Source organism: Ammospiza caudacuta, chromosome 23 (assembly GCF_027887145.1).
Source record: "Ammospiza caudacuta isolate bAmmCau1 chromosome 23, bAmmCau1.pri, whole genome shotgun sequence".
Taxonomy (NCBI): domain Eukaryota; kingdom Metazoa; phylum Chordata; class Aves; order Passeriformes; family Passerellidae; genus Ammospiza; species Ammospiza caudacuta.
Genome location: NC_080615.1, coordinates 8805815 through 8827551, shown reverse-complemented (window position 1 = coordinate 8827551; position 21737 = coordinate 8805815). Strand labels below are relative to the sequence as shown.

Here is a 21737-nt window from a genome sequence, read left to right as displayed (position 1 = left end):
GATGGAACCCACATGGGCAGGGGTCTGCAGCATTCAGGGGATGAAATGAGCCTGGGTTGTTAGAGATGGTAAAGATTCAAAGTGCTGAAGGGCTTTGGGAAGGGTCTTTTCACTTTGTGGGGTGTTTAGCATCTCTTATCATTAGGTCTTTAAGCAGCAGTGAGGGGACAGATCAGCTCCTTCTTAACAAGAAAATTCCAGCACTGTTCAGGCCACTCAACTCCTGTTAAAGGGGAGTTTCCTGCAGCACAGCACTGCTCAGCCTGCCTGGCTCCAAGGCTGGCAAGCGGGACTTCATGCTGCTGGAGGCATCCCAGGGCTCAGGCTCTTCCCTGGGTACAAACAGTCCATGACAGCCATGGTGCAGAAGCTCCTGATGCTTCAACACCCCAGCCATGGATCCAGCACACAAGGCACAGTGTGGGCAGCAGGAGCTCCTGAGACAGCCCCAATGCAGTTTAACTTCAGTAGGGGTGGGAAGGGTTTGAATGCTCCTGGGTACAGTTTTTGAAGGGCTCTTTGTGCTGTGGAGTCCCCAGCTGGTACACGACACAGTAGCTGCTGCTCTGAGAAGTGCCCCTGGATGCCTCAGAAGTGACCATTTCAGCATCTTCCCACTTCTGTCATAGTTTTAGGGGTTGTGTCTAATCTAACAAAATATCTGTATTAATACCAAATAGAAATTTCTCCTCTCTAGTCTTTTTTTTCCCCCTGAGCTTCCTTCCCCCAATATTTATGCTGCCAAATTTTGCAGAGAAATTACTTTGCTTAACTGGAGAAACCTCCCCCTTCATCTAAAACCCCTGTAAAAGATTTCATGAAACCTCTTTCTCTTAAAAAGATGGAGCCAAACCCAGCTCATTATTTTACTGTGTGTTTTCTTAGCTTTGGGAGACCCAGGTGAAGTGACCTAGAGAAGCCAATTCCCACCACATCACCAGACCACGAAACGTGCAGCAGCGAGCTGCCAGGGAGATGTGTCTGTCCTATTTAACATGGGAATGTCTTACTCATAGCCTGCAAGGAGAAAATGCAGAGAAGCCTGTTCATTAGATTCCCAGGTGACAGCAAATGGGAGGCGCTGCAGGTACCCGGGGGAGCAGGAATGCAGAGGGGCTTGGCAGGCTCTGAGCAGGGAATCGCTACTAAACGGAATTCAGAATTCAGCAGGGACGTGCCAGCCTCTGATGCACGGGAAGGGACTGGCCTCGTGCCCAGCAGAACAAACTGGGAATCAAGCAAGGACTTTGGGAATCAAGAAATACTGTGGATGGGGATGCAGGCTAGCAGGAGGATGAGGGCAGCCCCTGGCGCCTGCCCTGCCCACAGCGCCGAGCTGGACCCGCTCCAGCTCCCCACGCCCAGCCCTGGGCACGCTGCCAGGGAGGCACTGACAGATCTCAGGGATGTTTGCAGAAATCTCATGGACATGAGGAAAATAAGGAAGGATAGTAAATACTTGACAGCCATAAATCCAAGTGGAAGAGAAAGTATTTTGGAAAAAAAAAAAAATAAAGCCGACAAAACTTAAATTAGAACAGCAATGAAAGTGTGAGAAAATCTACCCTCCCTTGCCAGGATTTTCCTGATGCATAAATTTCTTCAACTGCCTAAGAAAGCCTCAAGGGCTTGGCAAGAAGAGGAGAGAGAATAAAACTGGTATTCTATAAAACCACACGAGGCACCAAGGGGGAGCAAAACCATCACACAGTCAGTACGAGCAGAAGGATGGACTGCCTTACCTGGGGATCCATCCCACTTCCCCAAGGGCCAGTGCTGTGGTGCTGGGTGGTGTCCGTGCACTGGCACCTCCAGGGGCCACAACTCCCCAACCCTGCTCTTGCAGATTAACCAAACCCACGATTAACTGCAGATTAATGCCACCCCAGCCATTCCCTGGGGGAAGAGGTGTCCAGTTGGGGGCCTTGTCCTGCTGCACCCGAAGGCTGCCGCATGGTGGCCAGGAGGAGCTCTCCTAGGAGCCTTCCAGTGGAAATTCCTTGGCCATGAGGTGCACAGCAATAAATGCAAGTCCAGCAGCTGTCTGGGTGCAGGAGGCATCTCTGTCCTTCCCTCTGGGACACTGTCTTCACAGCAGAGAATGGCAACAGAACAGCGGCCGCGCAACGTCCCGTCACCACCGGCCCACCCTGGCCAGGGCCCAACTTACTGTGGCTTTCCAAAGGCGGTGCACGTCAGCTCCAGCGGCTCCCCTTCTCTCGTCAGGCCTTGCAAGGGGTAATTCTGAGACACCCGCACTTGAGGCTTATCTGCAGGACACAAAACACGGCAGGTGAGCCCCGGCTCGTGCCCCCGTGCCCGCCTGGGGCTGGTGGCACCGCGAGTCCCCACGGCCCCGTGCTGCCCTGGAAGGGCTCCTGGGGCACAGCTCCTCCCTAAAAGGAGTTCCTCCAGCTAAAAGGAACTGCTTTGCCATCGTGCTGAGGGGAAGCTGCAGAGAGCCGTGGTGCCCGCGATGGAAGGGTTCTGTGGGGTATCAGCGACTCCTGCACCACAGCCCCCAGGTCCACGAGTGCTGACTGGGCTGGACAAGAGATGCTGGTTAGAGACACAAACAGAGCCACAGCCACCGCTGCCTCTGTAAACAACAGGAGGCTGCACTTCATCCGGATGAAGCTCCTCTAAATCCTACAATAAACAGAGAATTAAAGCATGGATAGTTAGGGAGCCAACTCAACAACACTTTAGTAAGACCCTGCAGGAAAAAAAGAGCCAAACCACAAACCTAGAGTCCACAATTAAAAAATTCATTACCTCCCATGACTGAAACAGAGATTAAAAACGCAATCTGAGCTGTAGCTAAAACATTATCAGTGCAGGAAATCAATTCAAGGCTACAAGTGCCATTAAGCCATAGATATTTTTCAGGAATTTACTCAACTGTAAGGAACAAAGGAAGGAAAAAAATCAGTATGCATAAAGGTTGAAACCATTTAAATGTTTCTATTTCCTTTGAGAGTAACTGCTACCCAAAATATTGGCTGGCTGCATTTTATTAACTGTGTTTAACTCATTAACATGCCTCCTATGGAATAATAGAGATTAGGAAAAAAAACCTGCGTGTCAGGATTTAACCAATTTAAACTCTCATAATTTTCAGTAATGGAATAAGCTACACAAGTAAATCCTCTCCCGAGATGACTCTACCACAACATGTCATCAGCTAATCCCTGTTACAGATGCTTCCTGCAGCTCTGGAGCTGGGGTGTCCTTGTGGGCTGGGGGTGCTGGCAGCACCTTGGGTGTCACCGGCTGAGGGGACAAGTCCCAGTCCCACAGGACGCGGGGCAGCTTTGGTGTGCCCTGGAGTGGCAATAGCTCTGCACAAGGAACAGGGGAGGACAAGTTCACCTGGTGTAATGCAGCAAATAAATCACCTGCACATCCTCGGCACTGTGCTCACTGCTCCCGTCCACAACTCCCACCCCACAGCATCTGGTCCCCACTTCTGATGTGCTCTGCAGCAGCAGCACCAGCCCGTGCCAGTGCCAGGAACGTGGATGGTGTTATATCCGTGCTGTGGAAGGAGCAGCAAACATCCCAGCCCAGTTTACTCAGCACACAGGGACTGAAACACTTCCTTTTGCTGTTTGCCTCTCCCACTGCATCCCCCTCCCATTAGGTGAGTTTAGTATTTCTAACGAGCTGTTTACTAATGACAATTACTGATGGAAATGAGGAGGAATACACCCAGGCTCACTGTACTGAGCACAAACTGCCAGCTCCATGAGCTCCCACCAAGCTGGGTGAGCCCTTCCTCTGCCACCTCCCAGCCCCAGCAGCTGCATCAAACCAACAGAGGCAGTGAGGTGGACCCGTCCCATTTGGATCCAGGCACTGTGGAGGGGTCACCTGCAACAGGAATCTGGGTTTATCAGCACTGCTCAAGCCAAGAACTTCCAACACAGTTACCACAGCAAAGGACTTGTCAGCACGCTGGGAGTTACAGAGGGCACTTAGGAAAATGTACCCGAGCCTGAAGGAAGCAGAGGGATGGCTGGACACTCCACAGGACCGGCTGGCATCAGGCTCACAGCATGAAAAAAAATTTCACTCAAGAATCTGGAGGGGCAGTGGTGCCTTTCTCCCTTTGTTTAAGGACGTGCCTTTAGACAATCTTAAATTCCACTTCCAGTGCTCACACCTGCCTCACAGCAAGTCAGTGTATTTCCTGCAGATTATGGACTCAGAGCGCAGGTTTGTGAAATGCCGAGCGCCCTGGGACCCCAGCCCGGCTCCTGTGACATTTAGCAGCACACGGACAGAGCTCTGATGGCTCCAAGGATGCTCCAGCTGTCTGCTCCTGCCTGTTACAGTTCCAGCAGTGATGTCTGCAGCTCTGTGACGTGGGGTGATGACCACCTCGGACGGTAACACAGGACACCAGGCAAGAAGTGGCAGCTTTCACCAGTGCCCGAAAATCCTCAACTTGGAACTTCACAGCATCACACCACTGGATTGTTACATAAAAATAAACACTTGCATCTGTGCACCCGAGGCCCTGCATGCTCCATGGCAGCCAATTAGACCCAACAACCCACAGCTATTTCCTACTACGCCTCTTTCTAGCAGCTTAAAAAAAACAGCCTCGTAATTTAATAAGGCACCTTTATTAAGCTAAATTCATTCAAAAGCTCAGAGTGATATACAAGGTTAAATACCAGTCGTCTAAAGGTTACATTGTAGCAGCAGCCAATTTGAAAAACTTATTACAAAGCCATTCTGCGTTTGATGAGATTTCTCTCACAACAGGCATGGCGCGTGCCCGTGCACTGGGGTCTGTTGGGGTCTGCAGCCCCAGAGGGACCACGCACCCCAAAACCCTCATCTCCCTTCAGGATGCCACTGGCCACCGAAGCCAGTACCCATTGACTTTCACAGCTCTCAAGCTCCGTGCTTGGGAGCTTACCAAACCACTCCAGTTATTCTGCATTTGTCCCAGTTCTTCCTTTTTTAGCTGCTCGCCCCATTTTTGTGCCATCAGCAAAGATTATTAACAGTGACTTTTTAAGAACTTCAAATGCTTCAACTGAACAGCATCAGGCCAAGCACCCAGGCCCCTGCGTTCCCTCTAAAAATACCAGCACTGCTGATTACTCCCTAATGACTATCCTTTGAGATCTGCCAGTTAGTGATTTCTTAATCCATTTAAACATGCACTTCATCGATAATGCTTAGATGTCATTAATCAGCCGAGATAAAACATTACACCGAGTTCGGGGCCTTACAAAAGCCTAAGCCCATTATTTCCACCCGTTTCCTTTCATCAGGCCAGCCCAGGCAGGCAGCTCACTGCCCCAGCCCGCACCAGGCAGGTTTGGCAGGCGCAGCTCCCAGGGATGCTCAGGGCTCGGCGGTGGGACCTCACTGACCATCCCTGGGGACAACCCACGCACGCTGCCCGGAGGACACGCTCCCTGTGAGGCTGCAAACAGCCACAAGGCCCTTCCCAAGCGCTGGGAGAGCAGCACGAGGTGCTTTTGGCAGCGCCAGGCCGGCAGAGGAGCCGCCAACCTGGGCTCTGCCAGGGCTTCAGCCGAGCAGGCTCCGGCCCCTACCAGGCGGGGAGCGGCCGGGTCCAAGCTTAAAATCCGTTCTCTGATCCCTGCACGAACTGCTGACGTACCTCCTGGCAAACCTGACGGCAGATGGCATCCCTGGGAGCAGGATCTGCGGCCAAGCCGTGTTCCTGCCCACCGCAGCTAAACCCAGCCTCAGCACTTCCCAGATAATGCTCAGCACATCTCCCTTCAGGTGGGCATCGCTTCATCCAGCTCCTCATCCCTGTGCCAAAGAGAGCTGCTCAAAAAACTGACTTGAGGGAGTCTCTGATCTCACTCAGGGAAGAGCAGGAAAAATGTGTTTTTCAATATTAAAAGGAGTCAGCAAAGTTAACACTGATCCTCAGGTGTAAACAACAGCCACCTCTATTCCAAAATCCAGTGGGGCTGCTCATCAGGAATGCACTGTGCATCAAAGCCAACCCAGCCTGGCAATCCCCTGCCTGCTCCTCACCTCTGACAAGGACAAGAGGCTGCACTGCTGATTTTCAGCCAAAATACAGAAATCTATTCAATAAATAGATCCCGTGTCTAAAATAAGGAATGAGCAGGACTGGCAGATCACAGCTTGTCTGGAAGAGCCTTGTCAACCCCAAACACGACTCTGCAAAATTCACCCTTAACGAAAGCAATTTAATCATGTTGCTTGTTGCAGGAAAAGGAATGCCAGAGCCCGACAGGCATTTTGGGGATAAACACTTCTCTTTTAATATTTAAGCACACTCTGCTGCTTAATGCCTGCAAATGGCAGAGCCCCGGTCGCCCCACACGCTCCGTGCTCCCAACAACATTCCTCCGAGAAAACCTTATTAATGAGCTCACAAACGAGCACCCAACTGGGAAATGTCACAAACAAGAGTGGCTAATGCCCCAGAAAATCAAATAACTGAACACTCGGCTGATTGTGGTGCTTTTCATATTCACTAAAAGAAAAAAAACAGCTTTAAATCAAAGTTTCTGAAGGGGTCAACACCTCGCTGAACAAAACAACTCATTTATTCGCTTTTAGCGATCTCCAGATGATAAATTACATTGATGTTAATAACTTCACTGCAAACTATGCAATTAATATTTGTACTGGACGGAAATGTAAGGATTACTGGAGATGCGGCAGCAAACATATGCAGCTGATTTTAAACATAATTGGGCACAAAAAGTTCTCCTATCGCAACAGCAGAGGCTGCAACAGACTCCACTGGGGCAGGCTTTAAAGGTACACATGTAGGTACTACAAAAATGAATGCACAGGTAATTATAACTTCAGAAAAGGACAAAAAGCCAGCCCAGGGAAAAGGCCAAAATCCAGTATGACGCTCGCTTCCAGTGTCACATAATGAGAGCAGCAAACGCACCACAAGGGCTCAACTCGCACGTCTCCCAGAATATCTGGTTCCATTCAGCTCCTTAACGACATTTTAATGCATTTTGTTGCTTCATTTCCTTTCTAAAATTACACCCAACGCACTGGTCTCCCATTAGACCCACGGAAACTCGGTGGCTGCAGCAGAGCTGGGGACATTTCCCCTCCAGTGCCACTGTCCCTGCCAGGGCTGGGGGTGCTCCCAGCACGGGAGTGCTGTGGCCACTGTGAGTGCGCCACTCTCAGTCCAGCCCTGCCTCGCTTTTGAGGAGTGCTCGGGGAGGGTTTCACACATGTCACACTGCTTGTTCACAGAGATTTCCTTCCAGTAACACACCCTGCAGCCACGTGAAGGCAGTCACCTCCAACTTCACCATGGGCCATGCTGTGCCAGGGCAGATATGCAACAAATGGCTTACTCCATAAATAGGACAAGTTAACACCCAGCATTGTTGTTTTCTGCTCTTTTTCTTGGAAAACAAACCCCACAACTTTTTAGTTGCATCTCAGAAAAAATATCTCCCTACTCTGAAATTTAGTCAGACAAAAAATACCTCATTATCTGAGCAGGCTCCATCCATCATCCTCCTGTCCTTCCCCAACACATTTCATGCTCCAGTTGGATACATTAAGTGCAGAGAAATACGACATCTGCTGAGAAAAACATTTTCTTGTGCCCTGCTGATGTTCTGAAGGGGCGGATCCGCTGCGCCCGAGAGGGGAGCGGGCAGGATTTGTGGGGAGAGGAAAATCAGAGCAGAGAGTGGAACAGGCAGCCCAGGTAAGGACCTGCTGCAGGGAGAGGGGAACAGGCAGCCCAGGTAACTGACCTGCTGCAGGGAAAGCAGCCACATCCACACGGGATGAGCCAGGGATTCCCAGTGTCTCTGCAGACCTGGGAGCTGGGTGCCTGCAAGGACACGCCATGGACAGTGGAGGCACGGACAGCAGCTGGAGAAGCATCCTCTGCTGCACATCCCACGTCCAAATTCAGCTGAGAAGGTGTCAGTGCAGGAGCCCCAGGGCAGAGCTCTGTGGGAGCACTGATGGGGACGCCTGTGTGCAAGGACAAGAGGCTCTTCCTCCTGCCCACACTCTCCCACTGGCCAACAACTCATCACTGTCAGACAGCAGAAGCTCCAGGGTAAGAGCTTGCTCTGAAACTGCCTTTTCTTCAAGCTACAGCCCTGCAGCAGGTATGAAATGCAGGTGTCTGGCCATGCTCCAGCCCATCGAGCCACAAGGTCACAATGTAGGACAAGTTCTTGGGCTGGGGCTCCTCTCTGGCCATCTGCTCTGCCCACTCAAGGAACAGACTGGGCTAACGGGGTCAAGTCCCCACATTGGGACATAATTACTTTTAACAAGCTCAGAGTTTAAATCAGAACGTAAAACCAAATCAGTCTGAACTCTCCTCTCCTGCTCATCCCTGCTCCCTCCTGAGGAGGCCTCATTCCCACAAACAGCCCTGGAACAGCCCAAGGAAATGCAAATTTCAGCAGCAGGGCCTCCAGTGCAGGAGCTGAACAAAGAACTGCGCTTTAGGGGTGCTTTGCCCTCATTGCACAGGCAACCCCTAAGGCTGCAAACCAAAGTGGCCAAGGAGAGACTGATTTGTGGAAGAAGAGATGAAATGTTCACTTAATTCCCCCGAAACAGTGGCACTCTCCTATTCCACCAAATCACCAGGACTGCAGAGATTTCTGAGAGGAAGCCTCAAGGTTGTCCAACGCTCTTCCAGCCCAGTGAGTTCCAATCCCCTCACACAACAGGGTAGATGGCATTTCTTGCTCTTCCCCGTTAAGTATTTGATCACGCCTCACAAAGGTGCTAATGTATTATTAAAGCTAATGGAGCTCTGCAAGAAATGTTAATGGACATTAAGTTTGCATAAATGAATTACACATTAGCACAGTCGCAAGAAATCTCGTATCTGTCAATTTAGGCAGTATCTGATCATTCCTGTTTTCCTCATTACAGGAACATTACTTCCCGCTACTTTCGGAGATACGAGAATTGTAACCAAATGTTCATAATGAAACTACATAATGAAGCAGATGAAATAAATTAATACCAAACTTCCTCTCCTCCTTTCAGTGTGATGTAGTTGAAGGGACCCTACAAAAACAAGGGCTTTGAATTGTCTCAGGGCCTGGCTTTCCAAGCACATGGCCTCGCTGTAGGGACCATCCCACTTTGCTTTTGGGAGATGTTTCAGAATGTAGGGATGCATGTACACACTCCAAAATCTCCACCGGGTGCATTTGGGACCACAGCTATTTCCAGGTACCTGCTTGCTGCTGTCATGTACAGCGGAGCAGCTCCTAAGGGAAGTGAGATGCATTATTAACAATGAACATGTCAGGAGCAGTACAGGAAATAGGCTGGCTTCAATCAGTGCTGCTGCTACAGATTCCACAGAGCTCCATTCTCTGATGTACAAATGCAGCCGATGCTGTATGCTCACAGTGCACAACACTGGGTTTCTCTTGCACAATACCCAGTTTTTGCCAGTAAACTCGCCATGGTGGCCAGTTGCTTTGGAGGGGGAGAAGCACTTTTCAGAGGTAAGTAAGTTGCTAGAAGAAAAATACTCAGATTTAATCTGTTCTGACAATTAAAAAGCCCAGCCAGAAACCTTTGATGCAAATTCTATGTACAAGGAGTTATTTCATCAGAGAACAAAGTATTTATGGTATCAGAGAGGGCTGAAAAAGTCGTGGCTTCACCCATGAAGTGTTACCTTACATTGTGTTTATGATTTCTGTGTAACACGATATAATCCATATTGATGTTGGAATCTGAACATGTAGGGAATGGTTGCTGAACTCCCAAGCACACAGTGTTACACGTGAAGAGAACGAAAGGTTCTGCTACTCACACATGACTTCCAGGTAACGCTGTGTCTGCAGGTCCTTGACGGCAGGGTGATCCACCAGGCAGATGACGGGCACGCCGTCGTCCTCGCGCCCCACCTTCAGCAGGAGCTGGCTGGTCACCGTGTACATGTCCGACCACCGCTCCACCTCCGACTTGCCTGGCCAGGGCGCACAGGGACAGGGCAGTGAGGGCAGGGGGACGCCCTGCAGCCAGGCCACCTCCCTCCTGTCCACCTCCCTCCTGTCCACCTCCCCTCTGGACACCCATCCCGCCCTCCCCGTCAGCCTCCGGCCAAGCGAGGTCCACGCGATGTTACTGCAATGATTACCGCCATCCCCAAATCCCCAAACTCTCAAACCAATGAGCTACAAATCCCCTCCCACTCCTGAATCAACAATCAGCCACAAAAGCGATTTAACAGATTAGATTAATTAAAAGCAGCATGGGTAGGTGGGAGCATTTTCAGCAGTGCTCTGTTTGAGGGAGGGGAGCCCAGCTCGGGACTGGCTGCCTGAGGGATGCCGAGATGGAAACAAGCAGAAAGACAAGACAAAACGAGACGAGACAAGACAGCAGAAAAAGGATTTCTCCAGGAACTCAGCAAGCGCCTGCTGACAGCGCAGCTCTGCTCTGATCTGTGCCTCTTTATTTAAGAATTCACAGGCAAAATTGCTAAGAGTAACTTCTGTAGCAGAGCTCTTCCAGACACCAAATATTGCTGTATAATATATGAGAGTGAAACAGGTGACACATGCAGACACCCCTTGATATTTGGAGGAAAAGCTTTCCCATGGGCAAAGCCACACTTCCTGTGATTCACAAACTCAGAGCCAAATGTTTCAGTCTCTACTTTGTTAAAAAAAAATCTGAAGACTGAGCAGGGCAAGGAAGTATTACAAGAAGCTCAGCATTCTTCCCAGGGAACTCAAAGCTGGGATTTGACTGCTAACAGAAAACTCAATCAAGAAGCTGCACAGGTCAGGCAGAAAGGGACAGACACTTTGTCCTGCTGCCCACTGGCATGGTGAAGGGAACCAGAACGGGATCATTAACTCCTGCACACCACAGTGCTGGGACACAGCGGGGCACCACTGGGCCAGGTTTGCATCCCACCCATACCAGCATCCTGCCAGCACGTGGCCTGCTCAAATGCTCTGAAGTGCTGGGCTTAAACAGAGGATTTTATCCTGTCCTTGCAGGGGAGTGGGTTTGAAGTAATGAGTCTGGACTTCTGCAGAGAGTCCGTCAGCGTCTCAGACTGGGTAAAGCACAAAGGTGTTGTCAACCAAGCTCACATCTACATGCAGACTTAAACTAACAGCGTGTCACATGCAATCAGAGTCAGTGACTTGAATGTGCAAGTACTGGGAGCCACCAGACTTCAGGGAGTCAGAGAAACCCATCTTGGATGAATATTCAACTGAACGCAGGGAAAACGCTCTACAAACAAGGGAGAGCTAGACGTGAAGGTGAATTGCAAATCCTTCCAGCCCAAAGCGCAGACGATCCCTCTCGTAGCTGAAACAGGGCAGAAAGCTACACAAGCCATGCAGAAATGAATTCAGAGCACAGCCCTGGGCTCCTCAAGGTCACCTGCAGTTACAGCAGGACTCCAGAACCCGCCACTCGAGGCTGGCAGGTGGGCAGAGGACCAAATGGAGTTCAGCCCCCCGCGTTAGGGAATAATCTGTCTGCCCACACAGTCCTTTGTTCCTCAGCTGGTGCTCAAAGAAGCTCGCTCTACTTTTCTTACTTTTTTTTCCCCTTAACTGGCAGCAGAGAACAAACACCCAGCGTTACATAAATCACTTCAGCTCCCTGAACAAAGCAAGGGACTGAGAGGACACATCTACCCGTTAGCTCCTTGTTGCCTTTGAACCATCTGATGGTGGTGGCTGGTCTGCTGGCCATGGCAGTGCAGTTCAGCTCGATCTCCTCTCCCTCCACGGCCGTTTCTTTCTCGATATCAATTACCAAATTGCGTGGTGGCACTGGAATGGGAAACACAACACAAACCAGATGAAAAAAAACGTCTTTTGATCACTAACACAGGACAAAACCTTGAGGAAAACCAGTAAAATCTACCGCAGGAAACAAGCAACCAGCATTTATTTGATCTTTCAATCAATCAAACCCTTTGATAGGTGGTTTTGCAGTAATTGGAGTGAGCACTTTCACTCTCCACCTAATAATCACTGCAGTCTCACAAATTATTACTTATCAGGGTTGTAACTTTCTGTTCCCTCTGCCAGGCAGGCACGGTTCCAGGGAGAGCCGCAGCCTCCTGTGCTGCTCGGGTGTGTGCTGCTATTTAAAAATCCAGCTTGACTCCGTGCACATTTCCTGACTTCTCTGACAAGGAGAGGAAACACAAAAGCTGACACTTGGCACTGCATTACTTACCAAGCCTCTAACCTCCACGGCAATTTTTCTCTCCTGCTGTTCAGCTCCAAGGCTCAGCCGTGAGCATGGAAGCAGGCCAGCAAACATCAACCTCATTTAAGATGCTCGAAAAGCCACTGAGCACAAGCCTGGAGTGGAACAGCATCCCTTGGGAACAGCTCTGCGCCCATCACACCCCCACAAACCACCCCAAAACCACCCCAAAGGAAGGGGGAGCTGGATCTGTGCCTGGCCACAAGTGCCACATCCTTTGGGGTGGAAATAAGTGCCACATCCTTTGCCCAAGCACACATCTTCCCTAGGTCAGGAGTCTCCCAAAACACAAAGCTGGGAGATTGTACCCAATGAAAAATCATCCAGTAATACTGAGAAACAGGCTGTAACTTCAGGGGTAACAACCACTGCAGCACAGCCCGGAAATTGGACAAATGAGCTTAAAAATTAAGACATGGGAACAGGGGAATCTCTTTCCCATGAAAGCACCAGCAGCGAGGCAAAACCCAAGAAAAAGTGAACAGCAAGAGCTCTCATGGCAGTCATGGCTTCAGAAAATCCCAGAACTTCCAAAGGAAACTCAACTTTGCTCTGATCAATGTGATTAAGCAACTGCACAGTTCAGATGTGACTCACAGGTCTTAAAGCTAATGAAGAACAAATATGTATAAATACCATCCAGATGATCAAATGGACTAATTAGTCACTTGTGGCTTCTCTCTAAAAAGAACAGAATGAGCTACATATTTGAGAGTTTCACATGTTCCAATTAAGCATGAATAAATCTACATATTGTGTCACAGAAGACATGAAAGTGCTGAAGCTTCCCCCGAATGCCAGCTGCAAAGGGGACACCTCAGCACCTCCCTGTGCCCTCCCGAGCTGGCAGCACCACAGGCAGGCCAGCAGAATCAGGCTTTGACACAACTTCAGCCCTGTCAAAGGCTGGTGATGGCCACGAGATTCTTGGTGGGGAACAAGTTCCTGCGAGGAGCAGCCAATGCCACACAGAGCACCACTCCCCCACCCTGGCTCATTAGTTCCCCTAATTAGGGAGCCAATAATGGAAAGGACAGGCAAGACAAGCCATGCCTGGCATCACAGTGCCCAGTCTCTCCATGCAAGTACCAAGACCTCTCCCTCATCCTTGCCTGCTTCCTGAGCTGAGGTTTGACCCTAGAGCATGACAAAGGTGGCAAGAAACCACCTCCCTTATGGATGTGGGGGAAAGGCAGCACACGCTCTGGCCATGCCACAAAGGCTGCTCAAAAACAACTCAAGTACAAGGCAAGAAAACTGACTTTTCTCTCAGTTCTAAAGCATGATTCATGCTCTAAAAAAACCCAACAAAAACCTGCATTATGTCTCCCACTTGAAAGACACGCGGTGCTGGCTTACAGGTGAATGAAATGAGTGTTCTCCTTTCAAACACCTTCTCAGCATTGCCAGCAGTGAAATCAAATCCAAGGAACTGTTTTTGCCTGTGCACGATTAGAGGCAGGATCTGGAAGAGCTTCCCGTGCCTGTGAGTGCTGGAAGTGCACGGAAACTTTGAAGGTGTTGATAACTGTAATAGCAAGAGTAAAACTGCTTATAAACATCACTTAACAATGTAGAGAAACTTAAGACCCAAATCTCATTAAGCAAAAGAAGAAAGATTTAAACTAATCAGCAAGTGAGATCTTACATTAAGTCACCCTCCCTGATTCAGGTTCTCCCACTAATAGAGCCTTAAAAGCCGCTGCTAATCGGCAGGAACCGCTCAGACAGAGCAGGGGCTGTCACTGCCACACTGCTCCTGTGGCCACCAGCACTCAGGGCTCAGTCCTGGCTCCCAGTCCCCCTCCCCAGGGCTGCCCAGAGCCCCCGTGCCCCTGTGTGTGCAGGGCTCCTCACCCAGCACCGTGATGGTGGTGTAGATCTCCTGCGGCGGGTCGGTGTAGAGCTGGCAGAAGTACCTCCCCTCGTCTGAGATGGACACGTTGGTCAGGGACACCCGCAGCTCGCTGTTGGAGAAGTTCACCAGCTGGAACCTGCTGTCCTTCAGGGCTGTGGGGCAAGCACAGCCTGGTGACTGCAAGGAGAGGGGCAATGTCCCCTTCCCACCACAGCACAACCCCAAATCCCCACAGGCAGCAGCACATCAGGGCGAGCACCCCTGGGCTCCGGAGTAGCTGCTCCCTACCTTCAAGCTGGACCTACAAAATCTTTTGGTTCTCAATAATCAACATGAACCAATCACAGGGCACAGCATCAAATCTTTGGACATAGTTTTATTACCAGGTTTTATTTGGGATGTGTAGGTGAAATGCTTATGGTGTCTATGCAGCCCCAGCACCAAGTGTAGGCACTCAGGGACAGCCTAAGTGAGGAAGGAATTGGGAGAAGTAGAATTTAAAGCTTTTTTCCTGTCCTGTTGCTTCCTGGGCAGAGGACAGGCGTGTCCCCACAGTGACACCAATGCAGACCATTTAAAGCGTCTCACTGCAGCTACTGTGGCACTGTCACCACAGGACAGACATATCCACTGGACATGCAAGTGATGAGAGATTTCAGTTTGGGTATAAAGCAGCACAGATTGTCCTGAAATTTTCAGTCTTTGGTCTGAAGAGATTACTCCTGAGAACGCTGCGCTGTCTCGGTGTCACCCTGCTCAATTTGTTTGTGTCAGCTAAATATTTGGCATTCAATTGCAATTCACCCTGAATTACAACAATCAATTCCCATTGCAAAGTAAGATGCTCTGACTTTTAGAGGGGACTGTGAAGTTTTCCATTAAGGGGAAGATGATGATTGTCTATCTCACCTACCTCCACAGAGCCAGTGAACCGTAAGTGCCCAGCACTGCACAAACAGGAGGGATCTCAGCAAACGCCGTGTCCTGAGTGCGAGTGAGGCACAGGAGGAGTCACGACCAAAGGAGGAGCCATAAACTTACGCCTGAAATCTCTGAAGTAGATGGTCTGCCTGTTGGGGTTCAGGAGCTGGATCACGGAGTCGTCGCTGTTCTTGACGCGGCAGCTGATGGTGGCCACGTCTCCCTCCACCACGGTCACATCCTCTGTCACCAGGTTCTGACCGTGACCTGCAGGACACAGCAAAGCAGGGCTCAAGGTCAGACATGACACCAGGGAATGACAAGCTCCATGCCACCAAGGGAGGAACATCAGCCAGTGAGGCACTGACCCTGGGTGCCCAAGCAGCTGGTAAAGGAGCAATGAGAAAGGAGCTCTGAGATGGGAATAGAGGAGGAAGGACTGCTGCCCCACACAGAAACACCAAAAATTCCCTTCCTCTCCCAACAGAAATATCCTGTTAAATTACTCAAAGGAACCACTCCCTGTAAGAAGCACTGATCCTTTGCAGCAGGCAGACTTCAGGGAACCAGTCCTTACCCACTCTGTGTAATCAGCAGGTGCTATTAATGTCCAGAGGCAGGGGAAAAAGGATCCTGTGCAATTATGCCGTGGGAGCCTTGTAATCATTTACAGGTCATCACCCCAAAACTCTCCTCCTAATGAGGCAAGGCACGCTGAGACATCTGGCCTGAACACCAAAGGACACGGGGATGGCACTGGAGCTGTGCCTTGCATGTCAATCCTTCCATAACCCTGGGAATCAAAGTGGGACAAGTACTGAGATTTGACGGCAGTGCTCCAAATGGAGCCAGGATGGCACAGGCTGGGTGGTCAGAGAATCCTCTGCTGCTCCCCAGCTGCCTCAGCCACCAGAAACCCAAAAACATGGGATTGGGATCAAGCCTGCACACAGGAAATCTGGGGATCACATTTAAACCCCAGCTTTTCTCTCACCCTGCATTTCCTTAATTTATCTTTCTTTCCAACTTGCCTTTATAATTTGACATCCCTTGGAAACAAACGTTTGACAAAAAGGTGCATAAGAGAAAGATTGATAAAGCATCAGACCCCTCTCCACACCTGATGGGCAGAAAGCTGAAGTCTGGGCACATTTTTCTGCCCTCTCAGTATAAATTTTAGACAGATTCTCCAGACTGATGAGCTTTGAGGAGCAACAAGAAGATTTACTATCAAACAGTAACGCCCATATTGGAGCACAGACCCCCAGCCCCAGTCAGGAGGGGCACAGAGCCTGTCCCAGAGCTCTGCCTGGCTCCTGCTCCACATCCTGCGCACCAGGATGAAGCTGGCCCTGCCCAAAGCCCTCTGATCAGAACATGAGCATTGAACCACCCCACCACACTACCAGCACCCTTAATGTGGTGTTCCTGAACCTTGGGGACACACGTTAATGGCTGGACTCAATCTCAGAGGGCTTTTTCAGCCTAAATGATTCTGTTCTCAAATCCCAAACCCTGTGCAGAGCCCTGCCCTGCCTGTGCCCTGCTGCCCTGGAGGTGCTGGAGCAGCCCTGCACAGCCACATCAATGAAATCAAACATCTCCAAAGTGGTTCAAGCAAAAATATTAAACATTACTAACTGCTTCTGGGGAATAATTTTATCAAACCCATTCAAAACAAGGTTCTTGCACAAGGATCAGCTTGATATGTTCTCATAAACGCAATATTCCCTACAAATCATTAACAAAGCTATTAAGATTCGATTTCCATCTAAGCAATTATTGCCAGCATATTTTTTTACATTTACTTTAAAAGACTCAATCCTATTTTCAATTCATTAAACTGTTCCTTGCGTTTACTGAATTTTACATCCGCTTAGAAGACTATTTGAATTAATAAGAATTACAGTAGAAGTAATTTAGAAATAAATTATTTGAAGTTCAGGGCACTGAAGCTTTTCACACCGGGATGCTGCAGCACTGAGCCCGCCGATGGATGGCTGCAGAGTCCACCCAGCACCAGATCCCTCTGGAGAAGCTTTTACCCGGGTTAACCGTGGGCAGGGAGCACTCGAGGACACGCTGAGCCCCTCCATGGCTCAGAGCAGCCCCAGCCTCTTTGTTCTCCATCCAAGGGTGTCTGAGCAGCCCTGTCTGCTCTGCTGCACCCAGCCACGGCGGGCAGCCCTCCTCATTCTGCTGCACGTTCCCCTCTCTGCTCCCAGGAAAGCCATTCCCACGAGCAGCAGCAGCAATTACAAACTAAATTAAATAAAAACGCAGCACAAAGCAAGAACTCCTCAGACCCATCCTCATTGTCAACAGCTCGGCAAGTTTCTCAGTAAATATTTACTGTCGGTGTATACGTATTTTGAGGAGCATTAAAGTACACACACACACACACAGCATTGACAATATTTTGGAACAGAAAAGGACAGGCTGGGGAGGGCAGAGGAAATTTATGGACTCAACAGGGAATCTCAGGAGCTAAGAGAGGCAAAGGAAAATTACTGTTGAGAACCAACATTAAATCCTGGGAATGCTTTGGAGGGGCACAGCACAAGCAGATCCAATGGAAAGCCCCAACAGAATGATATGGACAGATTTTCATCTATCAAATGTGAAGGGATTATGACAGCACAGTGTCCATGATTCAGACCAAGGCTTCCTTTTGGGACTCCAACATAAGGGACAAATCCTCATCCCAGAGTGTGACGGACAGACACCAGGACAGACAGAGTCCAGGACTGGGCTCAGGGCCTTGAAAATCTTGGCTTGGAGTCCAAGGGATTGCTCCAGAGGGAGTGGAACAGAACAGAAAGGAAGCCACTTTCTGGGGGGAATCTCTGGGGTGAGCTCCTGTCTAACACACGCACGGTGTTAACAGCAAGGGAATCACCCAAATGGGTGTCTGCAGTGCCTGCAGGGAAAACACGACTGTGCTTCCTCCATTACCCAAAGCAATTCTGCAGCCTCATTTGCTGAACCTCCCTGTGAAGGTGAGAAATGACACCTTGTTTTGTACTTACTGCAAGGGGGGCGACGAGGGGGACACAGTGCTGGAGGGACGCTTTGGCTGCAACCTGTACAATTAATTTCTGCACTTGTCTCCCTGCCTTAGACCACTGCAGTCTCTGCTCTTAGGGCTGCAGACACACACAGATGAGTAAATTGTGTTTCAAACAAGTTCCCCCCAGCTGGACACAGCCCAGGGACCTTGGCTCATATTCAGCGGTCACATTTAAAATCAATTCTTTCTCCGCTTGTAGGACACTGGGCTAGAGGGAAGTGTCAGGGAGAGGAAAGATTAAAAATACGTGCTGGGGAGCATGGTTTTTCAATTTCTGTGGAATTTCTAACCACAGGTGCCCCAGCGTGAGCTGCAGCCCTGCTGGCTCAGCCTGCAGGATCCCGACACAAATGCTTTCCAAGGAAGAAGGGTTTTCATTACACCTGAACTGTCTAAGCCCTAAACCTAAACAAAATTCCTCTTAATAGATTGAGTCAGGAGAAACAACTCGCACAGATACACAAACTGCCCACGTGCTCAAGGAAAAAAGCGACACCAAGCTCCATTCCCAGAATTAACACAATTTGAATGTCAACATTCATCTATCAGTTTCAAGTACCTAAAAGGAAATGTGGTGGTTAAGGCAGAGACAAGTGGGTTTATAAACACTGAGCATCCACCTCCCCAGAAGCTTTGTCTCCTTTGTGCTCCTTCTCCTCCCTGAGCTGAGCAGCTCCTCTGCTCTCTCATCCATCACTGAGAGCTTCATCTCTTCCCCTTAACACAAATATCACAGTCTGCTTGCCAGGGAGAGAACAGAACCAGAGACTCCTGGTCACGGATCGGACACAGGAAAAAGGAGGGGACCCAAAGCCACTAACCACCCTGCAGATCTGCCTCTGGGAGGGAGAGGAGAACTGCCAGCAGCGCTGGGAGACGCCACTGGAGCCCCGTGCAACCAGGCTCCAAGTCTTGAGAGACCGCTTTAAAAAGCTGCAGTCGTCACACTTGAACTTTGGAAAAGAACAGACAATCCACGCTGATTGTGCTGGCAGGGAGAGGCAATTGCTGCCGATGGAGTTAATTTCATGGCATCTTTTCACGGGCAGCAGCTGGAGACCAAGGGAGCACACGGACACACGTGTGGCTCTAGTGCAGCAGGAGGGTCCTGCAGCAGGGCAGAACAGGCTGGGGAAGAATGCAGAGCTCCCACAGCCCCACCACGGCCAGCCTGCATCCTCTCACAACCCCAGCAAAGCCAGTCTGCATCCTCCTTGGTTGTTCTCACCCACTCCCAAAAGGTCACTCACTGTGGCAGGCTGGGCTGCAAGGAGGGCAGGACAAGGCAGCTGCTGCTCCTTCCACCCCTGCACAGCCTCCAAGAGAAACCCACCAAGGCCACGGAGCCTGGAGCCAGACGTGGCACCCCTGAGCAATTCTTCTGCCAGTGCCCTCGCCCCAGAGGAAAATGTTGTTTTCCACCAAGGTTCATAACGAACCTTTTGCAACAGCAACTTTCTCTTCTAATAAGATGTAATTACCAGTTTTGTGACCCCGAGTCAAGCCTCTCTGAGATTTTTCTGCATTCAAGTAGCTCTTATTCCCTCTTCAGCATCTTCTCCATGGCCAGAAACAGACTCAGCAACTCCAATTCCCAGGCAAAGAGCTCTTCAAAAAAAGTGATGGCGGCAAACAAATAGAATTCTAGAAAGATCTCCCTTTTGAGTTAGTTCTGTGCAGGTCTGTCAGCTGCAACTCAGCACTGGGGAGAGTCTTGCCCATGAAAATTCCTAGCTGAGCTCAAAGGGAACAGAGACTTTCCAGCAAGGTGCAGCTGAGCCAAACTGGGCAAGGTTTGCTCAGTGATGATGGGAATGGGGTATGGCAGCTCCCTGTCTCCCTCTGAGGCACAGACCACAGCAAATTGATTCGGTAACGCTCACCTGGTATTTGGGTTTTACTTCCACATTTAATGCGTGTTATCCTTCCTTTATGCCGCAGCCAGGTTGAAGAGAATTGCTCTGAGGAAGGGCTCTAACAGCAGAGACAACTTTGCTGTGCCAGGTTTGGGATCCCCTGGCGATGCTCAAAGCCCCAGTTTCCATTTAGGAGCGAGAAGAGGAGGAGTGGGAGGAATTAGCATTCACGAAATGCTGATTTCCTTGAGCCTCCCTGGCACTGTCTGCAGGGACAGAGGCACCCGGATCCCATCCCTGTCACAGGCTGCGGCAGCCCCAGCAGTCCCAGGGACCTCTCTCTCCCCTCCTTCTCGGCACAGATTTTCTCAGCGCTCTCGCAGCGCCCGCTCCTCTCCCCGCTCCCATCACACTTCCCCTGAGCTGCTCCCCACACTCAGACAGCCTGCAAGATGGTGCTAAAAATTACTTATTGTGAGGAGCGAGTTTACGCTATGAAACAGCCACTTCACAGAAATATACGGCAAATTCAAGCGAGTTCTGCACAGATATTAAATTTGTGCAGAAAAAAAAATGCCATTGCCACCTTTATGGCTTTTCTGGCTTAAAGAGTAAGAATAAAAGATGACAATAGCTCCGAAATTACACTGGAGGCTGCACTGACTTTAAACATAGCGAATGTCTATGTGATGCAATGGCATCAGGGAATTCTTTCCACTGGCTGAAACCACAACGGTACAGGAACAAAAATCCTGTGTTATGCCCAAATTAAAGTACTCCTTTGGATGTTAAGAACAAAATTCTCTTTTTCTGCCATGACAGCCTCTGTGGCCGTGGCCAGAGCGTGTTTCAGACTCAGCAGCTCCTTTGCCCTCCCCTCACACTCCCGCTGCCGCCAATCGCCCCGTCGGCGCAGATTTATGATCTGTCACCTGGGCTGGGATTAGATGTCACCCTTGTCTTTCTATTACCCAGATATTGATAGATCAAACTCCCTGGCCATACGTCGCCTGTCCCTTCAAAGGTTACTGCTGGCGGACACTGGGGATCAATATCCATCTGCTCTGTCACTGACCAGAGGGACGAACGTGGCGAGGGAGGATTCGGAGCGGCAGCACCGGTCTGCTGCTCTGCACATCTCCGCTTTGTGCTCCACATTTCTAAAACATTTCTAAGGAACAGAAGCAGCTGCTCTCTTGCCGTGTTTCCAGCAGCTGATGGTCCATTGCCTAGACAGCAAAAGGTCACTTGCTAAAGACTTCTCCCATAAGGTCAGGGGTTTATCCAAGCGTCCCCCAAGGACCCCGGTGGGTGTGAGCGGCTCCTCGGCTGCACAGGGAGACAGAACAGCTTCTGGGGGAGGATCCGGGAAGGGGAGGCTGCTGAGGGCTCTCAGGGGCTCTTGGGGACACTGAGGGACAGAAACAGGGGAGATGAAGAGAGCAGGAAAGGGCCGAGCTGTGAGTGGCCCCTCAGCAGAAAGAGTCAGGTGCCGTCCCCTCGTGTTCCCCTTGCACTCAGCCATCACTGGCAGCCAACACCCGCCAAGGACACCCCCCAAAATCCACCACTGCCATGCCCCAGCACTGCCTGGCAGCAGCACCAGCAAGGGAGAAGCTCTGACTACACGAGACGGTCCCAGCAGGCTGCTGCCTCCATTCAGTGTGTTTAAATAACACTCAGTTAGCATCAACACACGTTTATTATTAATGGAGCCCTAATACAGAATTCTTATCTGCGTTTATCTTCCAGCTACATCGCTACCAAGGACACC

General features: G+C 50.1%; 1 protein-coding gene across 1 annotated transcript in view; it reads right to left on the bottom strand.

Annotated features, from left to right (window-relative positions):
• Positions 1-21737, bottom strand: part of CADM1 (cell adhesion molecule 1) — a 135896-nt gene that overhangs the window by 29308 nt on the left and 84851 nt on the right. Inside the window, exons 2-6 of the mRNA XM_058818998.1 lie at positions 15158-15304; positions 14116-14268; positions 11676-11813; positions 9824-9979; positions 2171-2270 (exon numbers count right to left, since the gene is read on the bottom strand). Of these exons, the coding sequence (XP_058674981.1) occupies positions 2171-2270; positions 9824-9979; positions 11676-11813; positions 14116-14268; positions 15158-15304 (694 nt within the window). The remainder of the gene's footprint in view (positions 1-2170; positions 2271-9823; positions 9980-11675; positions 11814-14115; positions 14269-15157; positions 15305-21737) is intronic.